Source organism: Danio aesculapii, chromosome 10 (genome assembly GCF_903798145.1).
Source record: "Danio aesculapii chromosome 10, fDanAes4.1, whole genome shotgun sequence".
Classification (NCBI taxonomy): domain Eukaryota; kingdom Metazoa; phylum Chordata; class Actinopteri; order Cypriniformes; family Danionidae; genus Danio; species Danio aesculapii.
Genome location: NC_079444.1, coordinates 22862328 through 22880290, shown reverse-complemented (window position 1 = coordinate 22880290; position 17963 = coordinate 22862328). Strand labels below are relative to the sequence as shown.

At 39.0% G+C, this 17963-nt stretch overlaps 1 protein-coding gene across 1 annotated transcript in view; it reads right to left on the bottom strand.

Annotated features, from left to right (window-relative positions):
- The window catches only part of kdm6bb (lysine (K)-specific demethylase 6B, b), a 36514-nt gene extending 21195 nt beyond the window's left edge, over positions 1–15319 (bottom strand). Inside the window, exons 1-4 of the mRNA XM_056466335.1 lie at positions 15130–15319; positions 1934–2016; positions 1712–1835; positions 899–973 (exon numbers count right to left, since the gene is read on the bottom strand). Of these exons, the coding sequence (XP_056322310.1) occupies positions 899–973; positions 1712–1830 (194 nt within the window). The 5' untranslated portion in view covers positions 1831–1835; positions 1934–2016; positions 15130–15319. The remainder of the gene's footprint in view (positions 1–898; positions 974–1711; positions 1836–1933; positions 2017–15129) is intronic.
- Between the last annotated feature and the right edge of the window lie 2644 nt (positions 15320–17963).

The window sequence follows — 17963 nt, the reverse complement described above, 5'->3', positions numbered from 1 at the left end:
GGAGACAGAGACATGATTATTTACTTTATGTGTCATGAACCTGTTTTTTTGATCCCTGTTATCTCCTTCTCCTCTGTGTCTTGCTTTCTGCTGTTAGCTCTTGTAATCAGCGCGAGCACTGATCAAAAGTAATTGTTCTCGCTTTACCCTTATTGGCATTCCTATATCTTTCTCCTTTTCATTCCCTCTGTTGTCAGTATATTGTTACTTTGTGCGTTACCCTAAGTGCATCTTGCACATAACTAACCTGTGTGTTTCTATTCAGCCCTGTCTTGTCTTGTTTTGCTGTGCTCTCCGTTGACTACAAATTGGCTGATCTCTATTGAGGTGCGCTCTCATCGGTGAATGTGCTCCGACTATCAGCGCCCGGAGGTCAGACGTTCTCCTCATCAAAGTGGTGGGCTCACAGAACCAACGAACCTTCTTCTTCTTCTCTCTCTTTCTCTCACAGCCGATTGGGTGGCCTTTTACATTTCCTTTTGATGATCCGGCTCTGTGTGTCATGTGTGACAGACTGCCTTGTTTTGACTCTCTTTTGAATAATAATTCTTATAGAACCGCATTATTATTGCTCTGCATTCTGTTTCGTGACATTATGGTCTTTATATCTATGCTAAAACCAAAATCTAAAGGGGGACTTTTGCATAGTGCGGTACTAAGTATAAGCTAACCAATTTAATTTGACATTATTATGAGAACAAAATTATGAATAAAAAGACTAAATAAACTGATCAAAACATAAAATGTGCCTCAAAAAAGGAAAATGAATTCCCATTGTACAGGTATAAACATTGACAGTAGTGTAGTTGCACAAAAGCAGTGTCTACTTTACACCATTGTATGCAGATTGAGATTCAATAAGCATTGAGTACTATTAGAGCAGGAAAGAAGGATTAACCTGTTGTTATAAGCTTTGTTTGGGTAGCTTCTTCCTGCCATGTAGTTTTGAGATGGGGATTGATAGTTCCCTCCGCTGCACATGAAAATATAAGAATTACTGATACTTATTAAGCATGATTCAAGAGTTCACACTTAGCTGATGATTGATTATAAGCTTGTTTGGCATGCTGTCCCGGGACAGAGCCCTGAGCTCATAAGATCCTCGAGCCCGGAGCTTTCTTCTGTTTGCATGGCGAGAGGGGAGTTTGAGCTCAGGTAGATCTCCCCTGCTGTAGCAGCTAATGAACAGATAGTGATTGCTCTTAAGAGATAACTACTTACTAGGTCCATGTCCGATTTGGATTAGTCAATTAACTTAAGTTGCATGTTTTTGGATGGTGGGAGGAAACCAGGAAACCCCATATGTGCATGGGGAGAACGTGTAACCTCCGCACAGAAATGTTGGCTGGCTTGGTAATGACTAGAACCAGTGACATTCTTTCTGTGAGGCAACAGTGCTAACCACTGGGCCACAGTGTCATCTGTCTAGGAAAGGAGGAGGAGTAGGGGTGGAAGGGGGGATTCTTATAAATGAAGATGGCTGTTATATAGAACTTAGGGTATTTATATTGGCATTGGAATTGTCTGATTGGTGAATCATAAATTGGATCATGTGGGACCAGCCGCAAGCAATCATAAGCATGTGATCCTCTCGAAATTAGTTTATAAATATAAACTTCACAAAATAGTAAAGTATACACAATAAAACAGTTGTTTAATTAACAGATGTTGAGCCTTTATATATATATATTTATTTATTTGAAGGGCAGACCTGCATGGAGGGGCCCAGTGCCGGTTGTTGCCTGGGGCCCATGGTGCTCGATTCGGCCCAGAAGAGGGGAAGGAGTCCCACGAGTTACGTCCAGAATACTGCTCTGCTATGTGGTACATTCAGCCTGAGGCAAGACAAACACACAGACATACAAAAGAAATTACTGTAGCTGTTCACCCGTGCTGCACCATAGAAAGAAAGAAGCATCCTGTGAAAACTCACCACGCTGATGAGTCTGAGAAACCCTCCACTGCAGATCTCAACAGAGATCACTATACTTTCCTTCGCTTTCAGTTCAAGATTTTCTGCTTGAAAAAAGAGAGAAGGAAGAAAAAAAACAAGAATGAGTGAAAATAATGGCATCCTTTCATAAGTTGACATAGGTGATAATTATTTTAGGAAAATTAATAGTTACTAGGGCATTCTTCATGAACACTAGAGGGACCACCAGATTTGACTTAAGCTCAGCTCACACAGCGATTTTGGCCAGAATTTGGCCTTCTGATACAAAAAAAGATTCATATAATCCTAGGCTAAAGTCTGTGCTATTTGATCATGAGTTTGACATGTTCACAGTCATGGCTGTTGAGATCAAATTTCCCTCTAATGAAATTCTGTCAGTGTCAGAAGATTTCAAACACTTTACTGCAGTGTAACTTCCCTTATGATGAGCATGAAAACAATAGCCAATAGGAGCACTAAACCCAATGATGCAATCAGCATGACAGCTTCAATCCTTCTCAACCTATAGTTTTATTATCAATCTTTATAACAACTGAGATTTGAGACGAAGGTGACTGTTCGTACAGTCTGACAAGCTGCAAATCATAAAAGAATATTTAAATAAATTAATAAAAATAGCACAGTATAAGCCAGGTTTTAGACTGTTCTACAGTGTAAATCTATGGCATATATTGCACTCTTCAGTCAATTCCCATCACCTTTATTTATACAGTGCTTCATGTAAACTCTGAACAGAATTATTCATGGATGCTTAATGAAATTTGAAACAAATCCTACTGTAAAGCAACTCTAAATTTAAAAACAATAGTAACACTATACTGTAGTAGCATCTTAGGTCAGTGTTCATACTGCATTTCAATAATACCAGGGGTGTCAAACTCAGTTTCTGGATGGAGTTTACTTCCATTCCTGTCCAATACACAAACTTGTAGTTTAAAACAAGCCTGAAGAACAGAATTAGTTTGTTCAGGTTTTGTTAAATTAAGGTTGAAGCTAAATTATGCAGTGTTTTGCCTTCTAGGACTAGTGTTTGGCATCCCTGTGTGGTTCTCCATTCTAGTGCTTGCTTACTTCTAACTAAAAGTATTGCAGAATATCCTGTGGAGTCCACTACGCAGGGCATTTATGGCCCGTTTCCACTGAGTGGTACATTACGGTACGAGTCGATACAGGTCAGCTTTATCAGGCTTGCGTTTCCACTGAACAGGTTTCCGAGTTCATGATAGTCCAAAAGGTGATGATAATAGTTAAACGTGACAGTTTGTTCCTGTTTTAAGTTGCTGAAAGAATCATTCGCTCCTTTGTTTTTTCCAGCTTCTCCTTTTTTTGCGTTTCACTTTCGCGTTTATCCGTTTCTAAGAGGATCGGATGTCAGAAGCACTTCAATAATCATGCGCAAGTTGTTAGGATCAGCTCAAAAAATGTGTTATTTCAAATATAGATGCGCACACAAGCGATCGCGATCTCCCTGGAGAAAGTGAAACTGCTCACACTTTTAGACGGCCTCGTGAATCAAAAACAGGACAAGGCAGATTTTGTTCTTCTTGGCTTTGTGGCTGTACATCAAGACCATGACAAGGTTTGTTTAAACTTGGGTCTACCATGGCTCCATGATGTGTATTTAAAAATGGCCCTTCCTTTGTGTTCTTGAGAAGTGCTAGTGTAACATAAATAAAAAAGTCCTATATTTTGTTTTGCATGGTCACCTGGTATGCATTATATATACATGTTTATACCCAACAAACAATATTGTGTTTAATAGGCGTCTAATAGACAGACATCCAAACGCAGACAGCTTGGCTAAAACCAGGCTAAACCTTAGCCAGGGCCAAGACGACTATCTTTAGATGTCTATTAGACATCTATTAGACATCTTATGAAAACAAAAATTGCTTGCTGGGCACAGGCAGTGTGTTTACATGTAGAACCTGGTTCCCTACAGGAGGCCCTATTGCAATGCATTATTTTTCACATTTATTGTGACAGGAAAAATGCTTTAATTGCATAACACTGAATAATGGAAACAACATTATTTCAGAATGTTTTACATTAGCTTTTACACACTATCGCAAAGGTTTTGTGCATTAGAAATCTGAATCTGCAGATTGATCACTGGGTGATGAGTAACTAGTTTAAATTGTTAATCTCAGAGATAAGGATGCGAATAAACCCTTAGCATGAGCAATAATAATAGCTATATTTGCTTAACTATATACACACAGGATGCTACTGTAGCAACATTAAGACAGAGCAAGTAAGGAAGTGGAGAATAAAGAGAAAATTTTCAGGATGTGCTTTTGTAAATGATGGTCAGTATCAGTTTGCTGAGAGAAAATTCAACATGGCACCATGCTAACTCAATTGCATGTTTGTGGCTACCATGCACAACACAACATCTTTAACTGTCAAAGAAATAAATCTCTTTCTGATCTTCATAACGCCCACATGCCTAACGCATCTTTGAAGACTTTATTGCACCTGACTGACGCTTCCTCTTCATTTGACTGAAGCAATAGATCAAACGTGCAACACTGGAACAAGTTCAAGCTGAAGCATCTACTAAATCCACAGCCTCCTGTTCATCTTATCTGTGCCCCCCACGCGCCACCCCACCCACACCGACTGGCCTGTATCATAGTATAGTGTAACTAGTGTGCGGTGTAGGCTTAAAAAGGGTATGAGCTCTTTCTGGTCCCCGAATAGATCTGCTCTCATACTGTAAAACTGTGTTTGGGTTCAGACTGGGACAGAGCAACTGCAGGATCTTTGTGTTTGCTAAAGGCTGTTTCACCTCATATCTGCAGCTCTTAATAGCACTTTTAACACAAACGCATTAAACACACACACTTGAACTTTGACGCTGTGCCAGATAATGGTGAGCATTTACAAGTTTTTCCACACACACAGACAGAGGCGTCTTTTATACTGAGACATTCTCATAGACAGTAGCTTGAGGAGGTTAATCACACAAAGACTTTTGCATATAAATCTCACATGAGTTAGAATTTAAGAAAAGTAAATGCCTGTCAAATCACACATTTTAATACAATTTCTTCATTATTGCATGACAAATATTGGATGAAAACACCTAGTTATCAATAGTATTTGTAAAATATTCATTTAAAGGAACACTCCACTTTTTATCTTTCAAAATAGGCAAATTTTACTCATTTAAGTCACATAAGAGTAAAACGGTGGAGTTTTGCCCTGTTTGAATCCATTCAGCTAATAGCTTAGCTTAGCATAAATCATTGAATCAGATTAGACCAGTAGCATATTGCTCAAAAAACAGAAAATTCTATTTAAATCTTGACTCCTACATAGTTTAGTAAGACCAATGGAAACATGAATACTTTCTAGGCCGATATGACTTGGAACAATAGTGGTTCACATTTGAAGTGGATCAAAAATGTTTTTCAATATGTCCTACGGCAATGTTTTTCAATAGTTTTAGGGCAATTTGATGAAAAGTTTTGATCCACTTCAAATGTTGACTACTGTATACTCTTATTTGGATGGAGCCATCAAGGAATTTTGCTGCTGTACCACGGCTGCAGCAGGTGCATCAGGTTACTTACGTCCCGTTTACACTGATACGTTTTAGTTTTAAAATGCATAAGTTTTGCTATGGTTACACCTTCTGTCCATACTACCCCGGGGTCTTCAAACCATGAAAACTGAGTTTTTTGGAAACGCTGAAGAGGCCATTTTGGTTTTAAAATGCTGCTGCTCCTTGTCAGTGTGGATGAGGGAAAACAAAGACATCTGAAAACACAGGCATGGCTGCAGACACTATCTGATTGGGGCTTTTTCCTCAATATTAAGTGCACAAAGTTCAGTCTTGCATCCTTTTCTTTAAGTTTAGACTTCGCAAGTCTGATTTTGAAAATAAACTCCCGAGGATACGTCAGGACAATCTTCAAAGGGAACAGTGTACTATATAACCTCATTCACATCACCCTGGCTATCCTAAACAATAAAATGAAAATATGATATAAGGAACTGACTATTTTCATTTTGTTATTAACTTAACAGACACTAAATGTTGAGGCCTCGTGTACCTACATATTTATACGAGCGTCATCTTCATTGTGTGCATATCTATAACAAAAACGGGGCTTATAACATAACTGCCTGCTTTCATTTTCAAAAATATGAATCACCCTGTCTCTTTTGCTGAATATCAGTTTTAATAATCAATAATGGCCTCTAGAAAAGTATAACGTGTTAAAACGTGTTAGCTGAGAACAAGTAATAGATTCAAAAGACCATTAGATCCACAAGATGAATTATATATCATGTTTAACAACTATAGTTAGATGAAATCCAGCGGAAGGTCCTTGATAAACGGTCCGACGTGCACTCCTCTCATCTGGGGAGCTGTGCTCAAAGCACCCGCTGACTGTCTGGAGCTCAGATATGCGCATTTGCTGCAGCGCATGCCAGAGTGTGTGTAGTCATGTCATTTGCATTTTTAGCGGTGTAGTGTGGACGGAGATCTTTTCAGAAAAGCTAGATGAAGCGCCAGTGTGGATGTGGATTGTTTTCATTCTAAAATGCCGTTTTAAAACTAAAACGTATTAGTGAAAACAGGCCTTTAACTGTAGGCACTGTGTAATTTCATTGTGCCTGCTGCAGTCAGAGTATGGCAGTAACGTCCCTTGATTGTTATGCTGTAATGAGAGTATAGTTCCTAGTCATATCAGCCTTGAAAATAGCAACTTTTTATTTTCTTAGTACAAAAATGTAACTAATGTTCACTATATCAACAATGAAACTTTATCAAATTTGTCCAAATGCCAAGCAAACTCTACTTTGTTTACTGTCTGTTCATCTGCAGCCCTAGTTTCGATTTCCTTTTTTAAAATGACAAAAATAGACTATTGATACATGCTCATACAGACAGTTATTTCCTCTCTCTTCCTGCTAGTTGGCCATTGGCTGTAGTCTCTGCAGTGTGTTCAAACACAACTCCTTGACTTAGATGCAATGTGATGCCACAGTTGTTTTTCGTTGCCAAATGAGAACTACATTAAGTCCTCTAAGCTATAAAAGTGCAGCTCTTTGTTCCAGAGCTCACATGAGCATCCTGTCCCATTGTAATCAAATTTTACAACAGATCAACAATGCACTGTCAAACAGCTTGTGATATATCAGATTACACAAAGCCATCCAGGTATCACACCTGCTCAGTTTAAACCACACTCTCACAGTGTACATTCACCACTGAAAATACAAAACACGATGCAAGACTCATGTACGTATATATGCCAACGTTTTTATGACACGTTAAAGCAAGTAGCCATAGAAACCAACCCTATTGAACCTTTCCGTTGCAAAGGAAGTGGTTCGAACTTCCTGTCAAATGTGACTCTTTAGTGCAGCTGTGGTTGTGACCTCCTATACTACTGTCTCAAGTGTATGAAGCGTCTTCCCTTCATTAATTCCTGTAAGTCTTTGTGATTGTGGCGGTTATCAGGCCTCATTGGGATGCACGAGTGAAGTGTGTCGCATCTCATGGTTGAGTACAGATTCTTTGCATTTCATTCAAATAAGATGCGATTCAGACAGACGCTAGAAAATCATTGAAAGAGCTCATCAGGCATCTTCCTCTTACGACGAGCTTTTGTGATTCTCTCTAGCTTCACACACATGCATTTGGATTAAAGGGGAAATTACATTAGAAGCATAATGGGCCCAAGGCTGCACAGGCTCTGCATCTTAAATTTCTTTTTCTTTTATATCTTGCTCTCCTTAATTTAATTGAGTCCATATCAGTAGCTACAGTACTTCTGGTTTTGCATCATAGTTCTCAGTGAGAGATCATATTATATCTTTTTTTTTCCTTCAAGGCATACTTGTAAAGTTAATCGAGTCCTTTTTTGCACCAAAAACACTCCTAATTTTATTTTATGTATGCATTTAGTCCATCTTCTACCCATCTTCTGCTCTACTCTTCTACTGATTTAAACAGGCCATTTTTGCTGCTGTGCCTTTGAAGATTAACTGCTCCAATGTGTAATTTACCTAGTGCTTCCCCTTTTTTAATGTCATCAATACTAAACATGTACAGATAGCGAAATGTGCCACATGAATTGATCAAATCTGAAAGAAATGTTTAGGGATCTCATAAAGGAATAAACTTCTTCCCTTTTTTTCTTATTGATGGTACCCAAAAAGATATGCAAAGCCAGAAGGAGCAAAGTTTGGCAGACCTTCCCACATTTTGACATCTGACACCATTGCAAATTCGCATTCTGGTGCATTGAAATGATAGTACTCATACTTCATACTTCATTAAATTATTGAGTTACTTTTGGTTTTGAGGTTTAATTTCAAATTATATTTATTTAAGTGCATGGCAGCATTGGTGCACAGTCAAACGCACAGCCTATCAACAGTTTTTAATTGTTCATGTAACTCTCAGCATGAGTTACAACTAGGGCCAGACAGAATCTCCGGACATTTTCTGCTATTTCTGCGCAGAATATTGTTGAAAAGCTGCGGATTTATGCAGAATGATTTTGGGAGTATCACAACTAAAAACTTAATATATAAAATAAATAAAAATACCTTTTTAACTTTTAATGTTCACACTGCAAATACAATTACATCCACTTTATTTGGTAAACAAAGCAAGTCTCTCGTATAATATCTATACTAAAAGAAAGAAAATATTACATTACAAACTGTGTTGTAAATAAATCATTTGAATATTTTCATATTAGTCAATAATATTACTGAAATTAATTTAAAACTGAATAAATAAGCAAGTAAATAAACAGATATAATGATGGGCTAAAAATCTGGGGAAATCTGTGGAATTCTGCTCGCGCAAATTCTGTGTGGGCTTATAAGCCATCAGACATCTTTGTAGTCATCCATGCTAGAGTTCTACAAGTGACGGTAGTTTCTAACCTCTAACTGCACAATTGTTTATTTGTCTACTTCGTCAATATGGCCTGCACATGTTTTAGTCTGTATTTGCGGAGATTTTCTTTTACTACCTTGCACAATGAAACCTCCAATGTAACCTAGCATGTAAACAAATGGAAATGGACATGTGCATATAATGTATATGTGGTTAAAACAATCTACCACATATGCATACAGTAGCGTCTACTATTCTGATGACAACAAGTATAAAGACATTTTCAGTGACCAGCTGAGATGCATTACCATTTCCGCCTGGTATTAACATGAATTCACATGCATCTATTGTGCTCTGAATTGACCAAGATCCTTCTAACTTATTTAGAAGCTCTACATTACATTTGTGGGAGCACTACTGAATGAATGAATCAACGTTACGTGACTTACATGCAAAAAGAAAAGCAAGCAAATTAAAGCACTTTATTTGGCAACTACAGTTTTTATATTGGTACAACACAAGTATAGACACCTTGGGCCCTATCATACACCCAGCGCAATAAGACGCAAGATGTGTTTGACGTGATTTGTTGCTATTTTCAGAACAGTGCAACAGTAATTTTCAAGTTTTGCGCCACATTGTTTCAATAGTTTTGCGCCACTTTGTGGACTGATGGGAGTTCCGTTCTAAAAAGGAGGTGTGTTAAGGCACATTGCTGGTGCGTTGCTATTTTGAAGAACTGAAATAGACAGCGCCATTGGTTAGGAGGTCATGATGGACAGAGGCCAGAGGGAAGATTTGGCCAGGACGCCGGGGTTATACCCCTACTCTTTTTCAAAGGACATCCTGGAATTTTTAATGACCACAGAAATTCAGGGCCTCGGTTTGAGGATGTGCTTCTTTATCCTCGTGCAGATAATCTGTTAAACTGTTTTCTCACTAGAAGCATTCAGTTTTTCCTCTTACAAAGTCCGCCATGTAAATAGAAAATGCGCCATGGCGTGACACAACTGACTGTTAAAGATGAGACTCTGATTGGTTTAATGCACGTTATGCTCAAAACACACCCAGAACTCATTAAAAGATTAAGCACAACCCTGTTAGACCATGCCCCAGGGCGCAAAGCATATTTTTCTGTCCTTACAATAGCAAAAGTGAATTCAGACATGCCCTTAATGCATTTGCGCCATGCGTTTTAGACTTTGCGACTAGATTGTTAAAATAGATTATAGACGCATAGTTTTGATGCGGTTTTTCAAAACACATTTGATAATTATCCTGTTGGTCAGTAGGCAAATGTGTTTTTAACTACCTCTGAAAGCATTCGAATGCGTATACAGGCATTTCTTTTCTGAATTACCAACAGAAATGAGGCCTAAAGTTTGACATAAATATAACTATATGAACCCAAAACAGAGTTCACCAAGTCTAGAATCCATTTTGACACCAACTCCTCTCACAAAACTAAAGTCAGGAATCCAGTTGAAAACAAAGAGTCTACGGTGACTGTCCATTTGAAACTGATATCTCACGAGAGCAGGGGAACCACAGCAGGAGTCAAACAGCCGGAAAGAGAGAGGAAGAGTGGGAAGGAAAAAGATAGGGGCGCCACTGCTGTCAGGAGAAGAGAGATTGTGTTACTGAATGATATTTGAGAGAAATTTAGACTTGATATTCAGTGAAATAGCCCACGCACACTGCAGACGTAAACAAAAGTGGCTAGGCCGAGCTACGAGGGCTTTCCTATTTAAACAACTAAATTAGATATGTGTGTCTCCTTTTTGAAAGCAAAGCACTGACTGTGTTATAGACACAATAAAGAGACCGTCTAAAATGGCACAGATAATGCCTGAGAATTTGAGGTTTTGCTGATAGGTTTCAGTTTCAGACGCAGAACAACATGCAGTTTTGAAAGTAGAAACAGCGTGATGGCTTTTATAGTTGTATTTCACATCTAGTAAGACTTTGTTGTGGAGAAAACACTTATAAGACAACGCATGCTAATGTGAGATTCTAGGTGTAACCACACAAACGTGATTCTCTACTATGATCAGCCGCATTTTCGTAGCAAGTAATTTTCACAGGATTCCTCATTCTCACATTCAGCTTTCACGTAGTAGTGTCACCGACTCTTGACAAGTCTTTGAAAACTCAACGTGCTGCTGCAGCTGCTGAGGTCACAGTGGTGGTTTTTGAGATGATATTCAATCTAAGAGACAGATATTGACCAAGTTTTAGGAACAAATAACTTGATTTTAAGTTGATCATTTGGTATCAGAATTGGCTTATATGAAAGGCAAAGGCCTCTAGATTACGGTTATTTTACCAAAATAAAATAGGATCATGTCTTGATTATTAATTCTTTAATTAGGACAGTGAGGTCTGACTTTGCTAAGACAAAAAGTAGTCACTTAAATAATGACTAAATATATAATAAAATAAATAAAATAAATAATGTACAGTATAGAATATAAAGTCATGGTGCAGTGGAAAAAGAATTAATATTGTGTATGACTCCTATGAACTTAGAGGACTGCATCCATACATCTCTGAAATGACTCAAATAACTTAAGTCTGGAATGACAAAGAAAGTGTTCCAGAATTCATCAAGATTCTTTGGATTCATCTTCAATGCTTCTTCGATCTTACGCAATATATGCTTAATAATGTTCATATTTGGTGACTGGGCTGGCCAATCCAATTCATTTTTGCTTTCAGGAACTATGATGTGAAGGCTGAAGTATGAGAATTTGCCCTCTCCTGTGGTTTCTAATGTAATGGGCAGCACAAATGTCTCGATACATCAGGTTGTTGATGTTGTTATCCACTCTGCAGATCTCTCGCATGCCCCATACTGAATGTAACCCCAAATCATGAGCTTTCCTTCACCAAACTTGACTGATTTCTGTGAGAATCTTGGGACTATGTGGGGTCAAATAGGTCTTCTGCAGTATTTGTGATAATTGGGATGCAATTCAACTGGTGATTCATCTAAAAAAATCTACCTTCTGCCTTTTTTCCAAATGATCAACTAGAAGTCAAGTTTTTATTTGTTTTCTGGGATCGATGACAAGACTTTTGTCAGGTAGTGTACACATATCTTGTATTACTCTAAATAAAGCGAAACGCCGTCTCACACAAGATGCTTATATCAGATCTAGAGTGTGTGGAGTATGTGTTGTAACAGGCCGGACACATTTGGGGTAAGATTTAGGTCATTACATAAAAATCAGCTAGAGACTTTTTTCAAAGAAAAGATAATCTCTCATATTCTAAAAGATGTATTTTCAAACACGCAGATAAAACACATGGAAAGTCTACTGCTGCCTACTAACAGAAGTCTGGGTGTAAAAATGAATTTTAGTTGTGATGAATATCAGTTGTGCAAAACCAACTTGATGTGCATCACCACGCACCAATTCTGACATTTGACACTACTAAAAGTCTCCTGAAAGCCATGTGATCATTTTGTGTTTTCAGAGATTAAAACTAAAGTTGTAATTCACTGTTGTAGCTCAAATATCATTCATTATTGGCAAATCAATGATGTACGGTGTCAATGACATCAATGTTGGGAAATGTTTGAATGTGCATGTGCAAATGAGATTTGAGAGCTGTTGGTGGGAGAGATTTTCAGTGAAAATTAAATAAAATTTCTGTCACTTTATCATACAAAGTTACTGCCTGGCTTAAGTCATACTTATGGTGGCAGAGAAAGCTTCACACGCTGCAATTATTACGAAAGCACAAGCAATTACATACTGGTCATTTGGTCACATGTGTAGAGTGGCCAAGAGAGCGTAACGTGCTGCAATTTAAGAAAACATATGCGATTACAAAAAACGCCAGCAAATTGAGAAAAGATCTTCGTCCGTTTGACAGCACACATGCTGCAAATCCTTACAACACAAACACCTTTCTAAAAAACATGCTGTATTTTCACCCAACGCAAACATTTGATAAAACACACTGCATTTTCTCACAACAAACATTTTACCAAAAACACACTGCATTTTCTCGTAACACAACAGAAATGTTTCAAGGGGACCCTAAAACGTGACGGACCCGGCTATTTACATCATGGGTATTAAGGCTTATAAATACTAAAGAGACGAACAAAAAAAAAATTCACCTTTCAAAGGTCACCTACAACTTCACTGAGCAATAGTCACTGCACAGCGGCATCCGTCACGTTTTTGGGTCCAATTGAAACATATCCATTGTGTTTCGTTCTTTTTGCGTTGTGAGAAAATGCAGCACGTTTGAAACACTAAGGACACCTGCACTGTTTTAACAATTTTTTTGGTGTCTTTTTGACTTGCTGCCTATGGAGTATCAGAGAGCTATCTTAAATATCTATATCTTATTTGTGTTCTGAATATGAATGAGGGGACTGGAATGACTTAGGGGTCAGTTATTATTGACAGAATTCTCATTTTTGGTGGTAGTAAGTGGAAATATGTAAAGGTTCATGGAGTTATAGCAACAGTACTCCTGACTTGTTGATTTGTTTTCAGAAATCAACTACTAGTTCCACCACCTTCTTGATGACATCACAGATGTCTTTAAAATAAGTAAGAATGACTGGTTGGGAATTAACATATAGGTTACATATTATATTTCTTGTATGCAATATGACAAGAATGTAGTAGTCAAAATCCCATGATATAATACATCATAACGCCCCATTCACACGGAGCTTTAGCGTCAACGCTTGACAGAGGGCATATCTGAAGTTGGGGCTGACGCGATCGTCATAGCAGTGTTAGCCAATGATATTAGTCAGCAATAGGCCACTCTCTGAGCTAGTTTATTTGCATACAGCGATTTGATTGGCTGACGCTTCCGTCGGCGCTTGAAAAGTTGAGAAAGTCCCAACTTCTGCAGCGAGCAACGCCACTGAAGCAGCGCCGATGGATCCACAATGCAGTTCAGCAATTAAAGCTGACGCCCCGTGTGAATGGTGCGTAAGACTATCATCCTCTTCAATATACTAAAGACTTTTATTCATTCGTTCATTCATTCATTTTCCTTCGGCTTATAAATCAGTGGTTGCCACAGCGGAGTGATTTTACACAGTGGATGCCCTTCCTGCTGCAATCTAGAAACACCCATACACATAAATTCACACACATACACTATGGCCCATTAAGTTTATTTAATTTACCAATAGCGCATGTCTTTGGATGTCTATGGGGGAAACTGGAGCACCCGGAGGAAACCCACGTGAACATGCAAACTCCACACAGAAATGCCAACTGACCCACCCTGGACTCAAACCAGCGACCTTCTTGTTGTGAAGCAACAGTGCTAACCACTGAGCCACCATGTCGCCCCTACTAAAGATTTTTATTATCTGAGAAAAAGCAATGTCTTCAAATGCATGTTAGGTTTCACAGAGGACAGAACATTTTTCCCACAGTGTGAAAAAAATGAATGTATGATTTCCATATACAGGTAATCTGTCACTTTAAATGTAAATCTCACAAGAGCACATTTGAAGTCCTAAAGTTAAGTGGATATTACATTTTTGGTCTCCATTTCCCTTTTTCACATCTCTTATGATACCATCTCTACTCGCAGGTGCTGCTAATGAACTGGGCCAACAGGGACGACAGGTGACCATGGGGCCCTGAAGTAGAGTAACGTAATGCGTGCATGTGGGTGTTCTTTGGCAGATACCAAACCAAGGAAATCTCTCCTGCACAGGGAGAGTTATAGTGATACTGCTCATTGGGAGCTTGTCTGAGAAAGTTCACTGCAGACACACAAACACACATCGAGGCGGTGTCTTTTATTAGATCTGCGCTGAGATGTAATGGCAGAGATCTTGATGGCCTGCTATAATAACCTTACTTCCTGTACAAAAGTATTCAGCAGAGACCGGCTTACTATTATATTACACATACACACAATTGCATTATGGAGGATCTCCTCTGCTGCTTACTTCGGCTCGAGTTGTGGAGACTTGAAGGGGATTTATAGCAAAACATTGACGTTCAGTACAAAGAAAGAAAAAGAAAGCACATGGAGCACAAAGACAGAGAATGCGAGTCGGAGGGGCTGGTTTTTAAATGCCTCAGAAAGCAGAGGTAAGCATTTCTCTCAAGCATTCTTACCTCGGAGAAGAAGAGAAGGGCACTGCTTCCTGATTGCCCGGCACTCCAAAGTAATGTACCTTTAAATGTGTCACCTTTACCTTTAAAAGTGCCGGCTGACACCCCCAACCAAATGTGCACACGGTTGGCCTCACACACACGCACACAGACACAGACAGCCACACAAAAAGAGTGAGAGGACTTACTCACGAAACGGCAGTGACAGACAGGAAGTGAGCTTCTATTGTCAAAAAGGCGAGTGTGCCTAGTCCATTTTGTCTTGTCCTTTCTTACCCCCTCTCTCTCTCTCTAAACACGCTCTCTCGTTTTCTCACATTTGCACCCTCCTCTCCTGCCTTCTCCTCCAGTAGACAAAGAAAGGGAAGGAATGGTACGAGAAAGCAGAAAGAGAGAGAGAGAGAAACAGAGGGAGAGACAGTGAAAGAGGTAGAGAGAGTGGTGCTGAGAGAAGATAGCCCAACCCCCTTCTACCAGCCAGTCTGCTTTCATTTCTTTTCCTTTTTTGCTTTTCCCTGTAAGGCCCCTCCCCCACCCACCACCATCACCTCTCTCTCTCCTTCATTCTATCCACATTTTCCCCTCTCTAAAATCTCTCTCTTTCTCTCTCCGCACCTACACAGTACAGTATGTGTTTCCAAGGCAACCAGTCATAAACTCTGCTCGCTGCACACCAGCTCAACGCTACAGGAGACACTCTGAGCTCCAAACAACGACCTCACCTGAGAAGGAAAAACACATGCAAACATGGACGCGCAAGTTTTCCTGAGGGAGATTATGAGTACTTAAGAGATTTGCATTGCTGCTTATGAAGATTTATCTGTCTGGTTTGCATTGCCCGGTTTATTTCTAGCACAGGCTAGATGTTGAAAGATTTTTTTCCGGAGCAGGTTATGGCCCGTTTCCACTGAGTGGTACGATACGATTCGGTATGCTTTTCTGGTAACTTCCACTGTCAAATGGCCCATTTCCACTGAGTGGTATGGTACAGTTCGGTACACTTTTATGGCCGTTTCCACTGTCAAAAGTAACCAAAAACCGAATCATAACGTACCACTTTTTGCATACCCTTTCCAAAGGGTACCTGGCACCAAAAGGCGGAGCAACATTTTAAAATACACAGCCGAGACATTACCGCATAATAATATATATATATAATAACGAGCCAAGGTCGACCTAAGCTTAAACAAACATTGTCGTTGTCTTGATGAACAGCCACAAAGCCAAGAAGAAGAGCAGTGCCCATAGTTTTTTACAAGGCCGTCTAAAGCGCAAGAGGTTTCATTTTCCTGAGAAAGCTCGCATGAGCATCTATATATTTAAAATAAAGAACTTCTCGATGATAATAACATGCATGTGATTATTCAAGTGTTTCTGACATTCGATCCTTTCAGAAACAGACAAATGTGAGAGTGAAGCGCGGAAAAACAAAGGAGCAAATGATTCTTTCAGCAACCTAAAACATGAACAAACTGCCATGATTAACTATTATCATCACTTTTTGGACTATTATAAAATAGGAATGACGAAATTACTTTCTACCAAGAGGTTAAATGTGCTGGTGAAGATTAAAGATACAGATGACAGCTTTGCACTGACCATTGTTACCCTTTTGTCTGTGGAAACACAAGCCTGGTAAAGGTGACCTGTACCGACCCATACCGTACCACTCAAGGCAAGGCTTTTAAGAAGGTAAATTCACTTCAAAACGAATGAAAACTTGTTAAGGAACTGAACAAATTTGAGCTCTTTTGTACTAAATTTTCAGTTGGATCTTACTGGAACTACAGCTAGGCTTATTTCAGATTGTTTGAAGTCCCACTATAGTGATTTTGTTTTACCAGTTTAACCTGATCATGAGTTTTGAGACCAGAAATCTGTTGAAATCAGAAAATCCAGGAAAAAAATAGCAAAATCTGAAATCCGACATCTGATTATGCAGAAAAGATTGAGATTTTAAGGACAGCGTGTTTAAAAGTGTAAGACCAGACAGTTGTGATCAGATATTTTGTATTAAATTGTAGGAGTCACAAGTCTGAAATCATACTGGTGTGGCTATACAAACAAGATCTCAAGAGAAATTACGCTCAGATTATTGAGATGAGAACTTTATCAAATTACTGAAATTAGATATTTAAGATCAGATGTCTGAAATCAATCTGTTGCAGCTCACAGACGAGATCGCAAGTTTAAGATCAGACTGAAAAAATTGCTAAATCAAATGTTGGACATCAGACTGTTTTCAGATCAGAAGTCTGAGATCAGATGTTTGAGCTGAGACTTGTTTGAACACTCTATTAAACCTTAATCCTGAGATAGTGAGATGAAAAGCTTGTTATCAGATTGTTTAAATTACTTTAAACCACATATGTTAAATCAGAATGACAAGATCAGAATTTGGACATCAGAATAAAAAAATTTGAGCATTTAAAGGTGCAATCTGGGGTCGCCACAGCGGAATGAACCGCTAACTTATCCAGCATATGTTGGATGCCCTATGCAGCTGCAACTCATCGCTGGGAAACATCCATACACACTCATTCACACACATACACTATGGACAGTTTAGCCTACCTTATTCACCTGTACCGCATGTCTTTTGACTTGTGGGGGAAACCGGAGCACCCGGAGGAAACCCACGCGAACACGGAGAGAACATACAAACTCCACACAGAAATGCCAACTGACCCAGCCGAGGCTCGAACCAGTGACCTTCTTGCTGTGAGGTGAACATGCTACCGAGCAGCCCCAGTCTCTGCACATACTGATCACTAAATTAAGTGGTTCAAAAGTATTCCTATGTATTTTAATATTGTATGTAGGACCAAGAAAAGTTCATCCAATCAAAATGTTCAGTCCTAACGTAATGATAGGCTTTCCAAACCTATATGTCAAAATATGTACTGTAATTGCATACCTCTGGATAAGATTGTCATCTGTGTGTTCACGGACACAATTAGGACAGAGAATAGCAGGCAAACAACAACAACCTACCTTCTTTTTAAGTTTGAGATTGTTATTA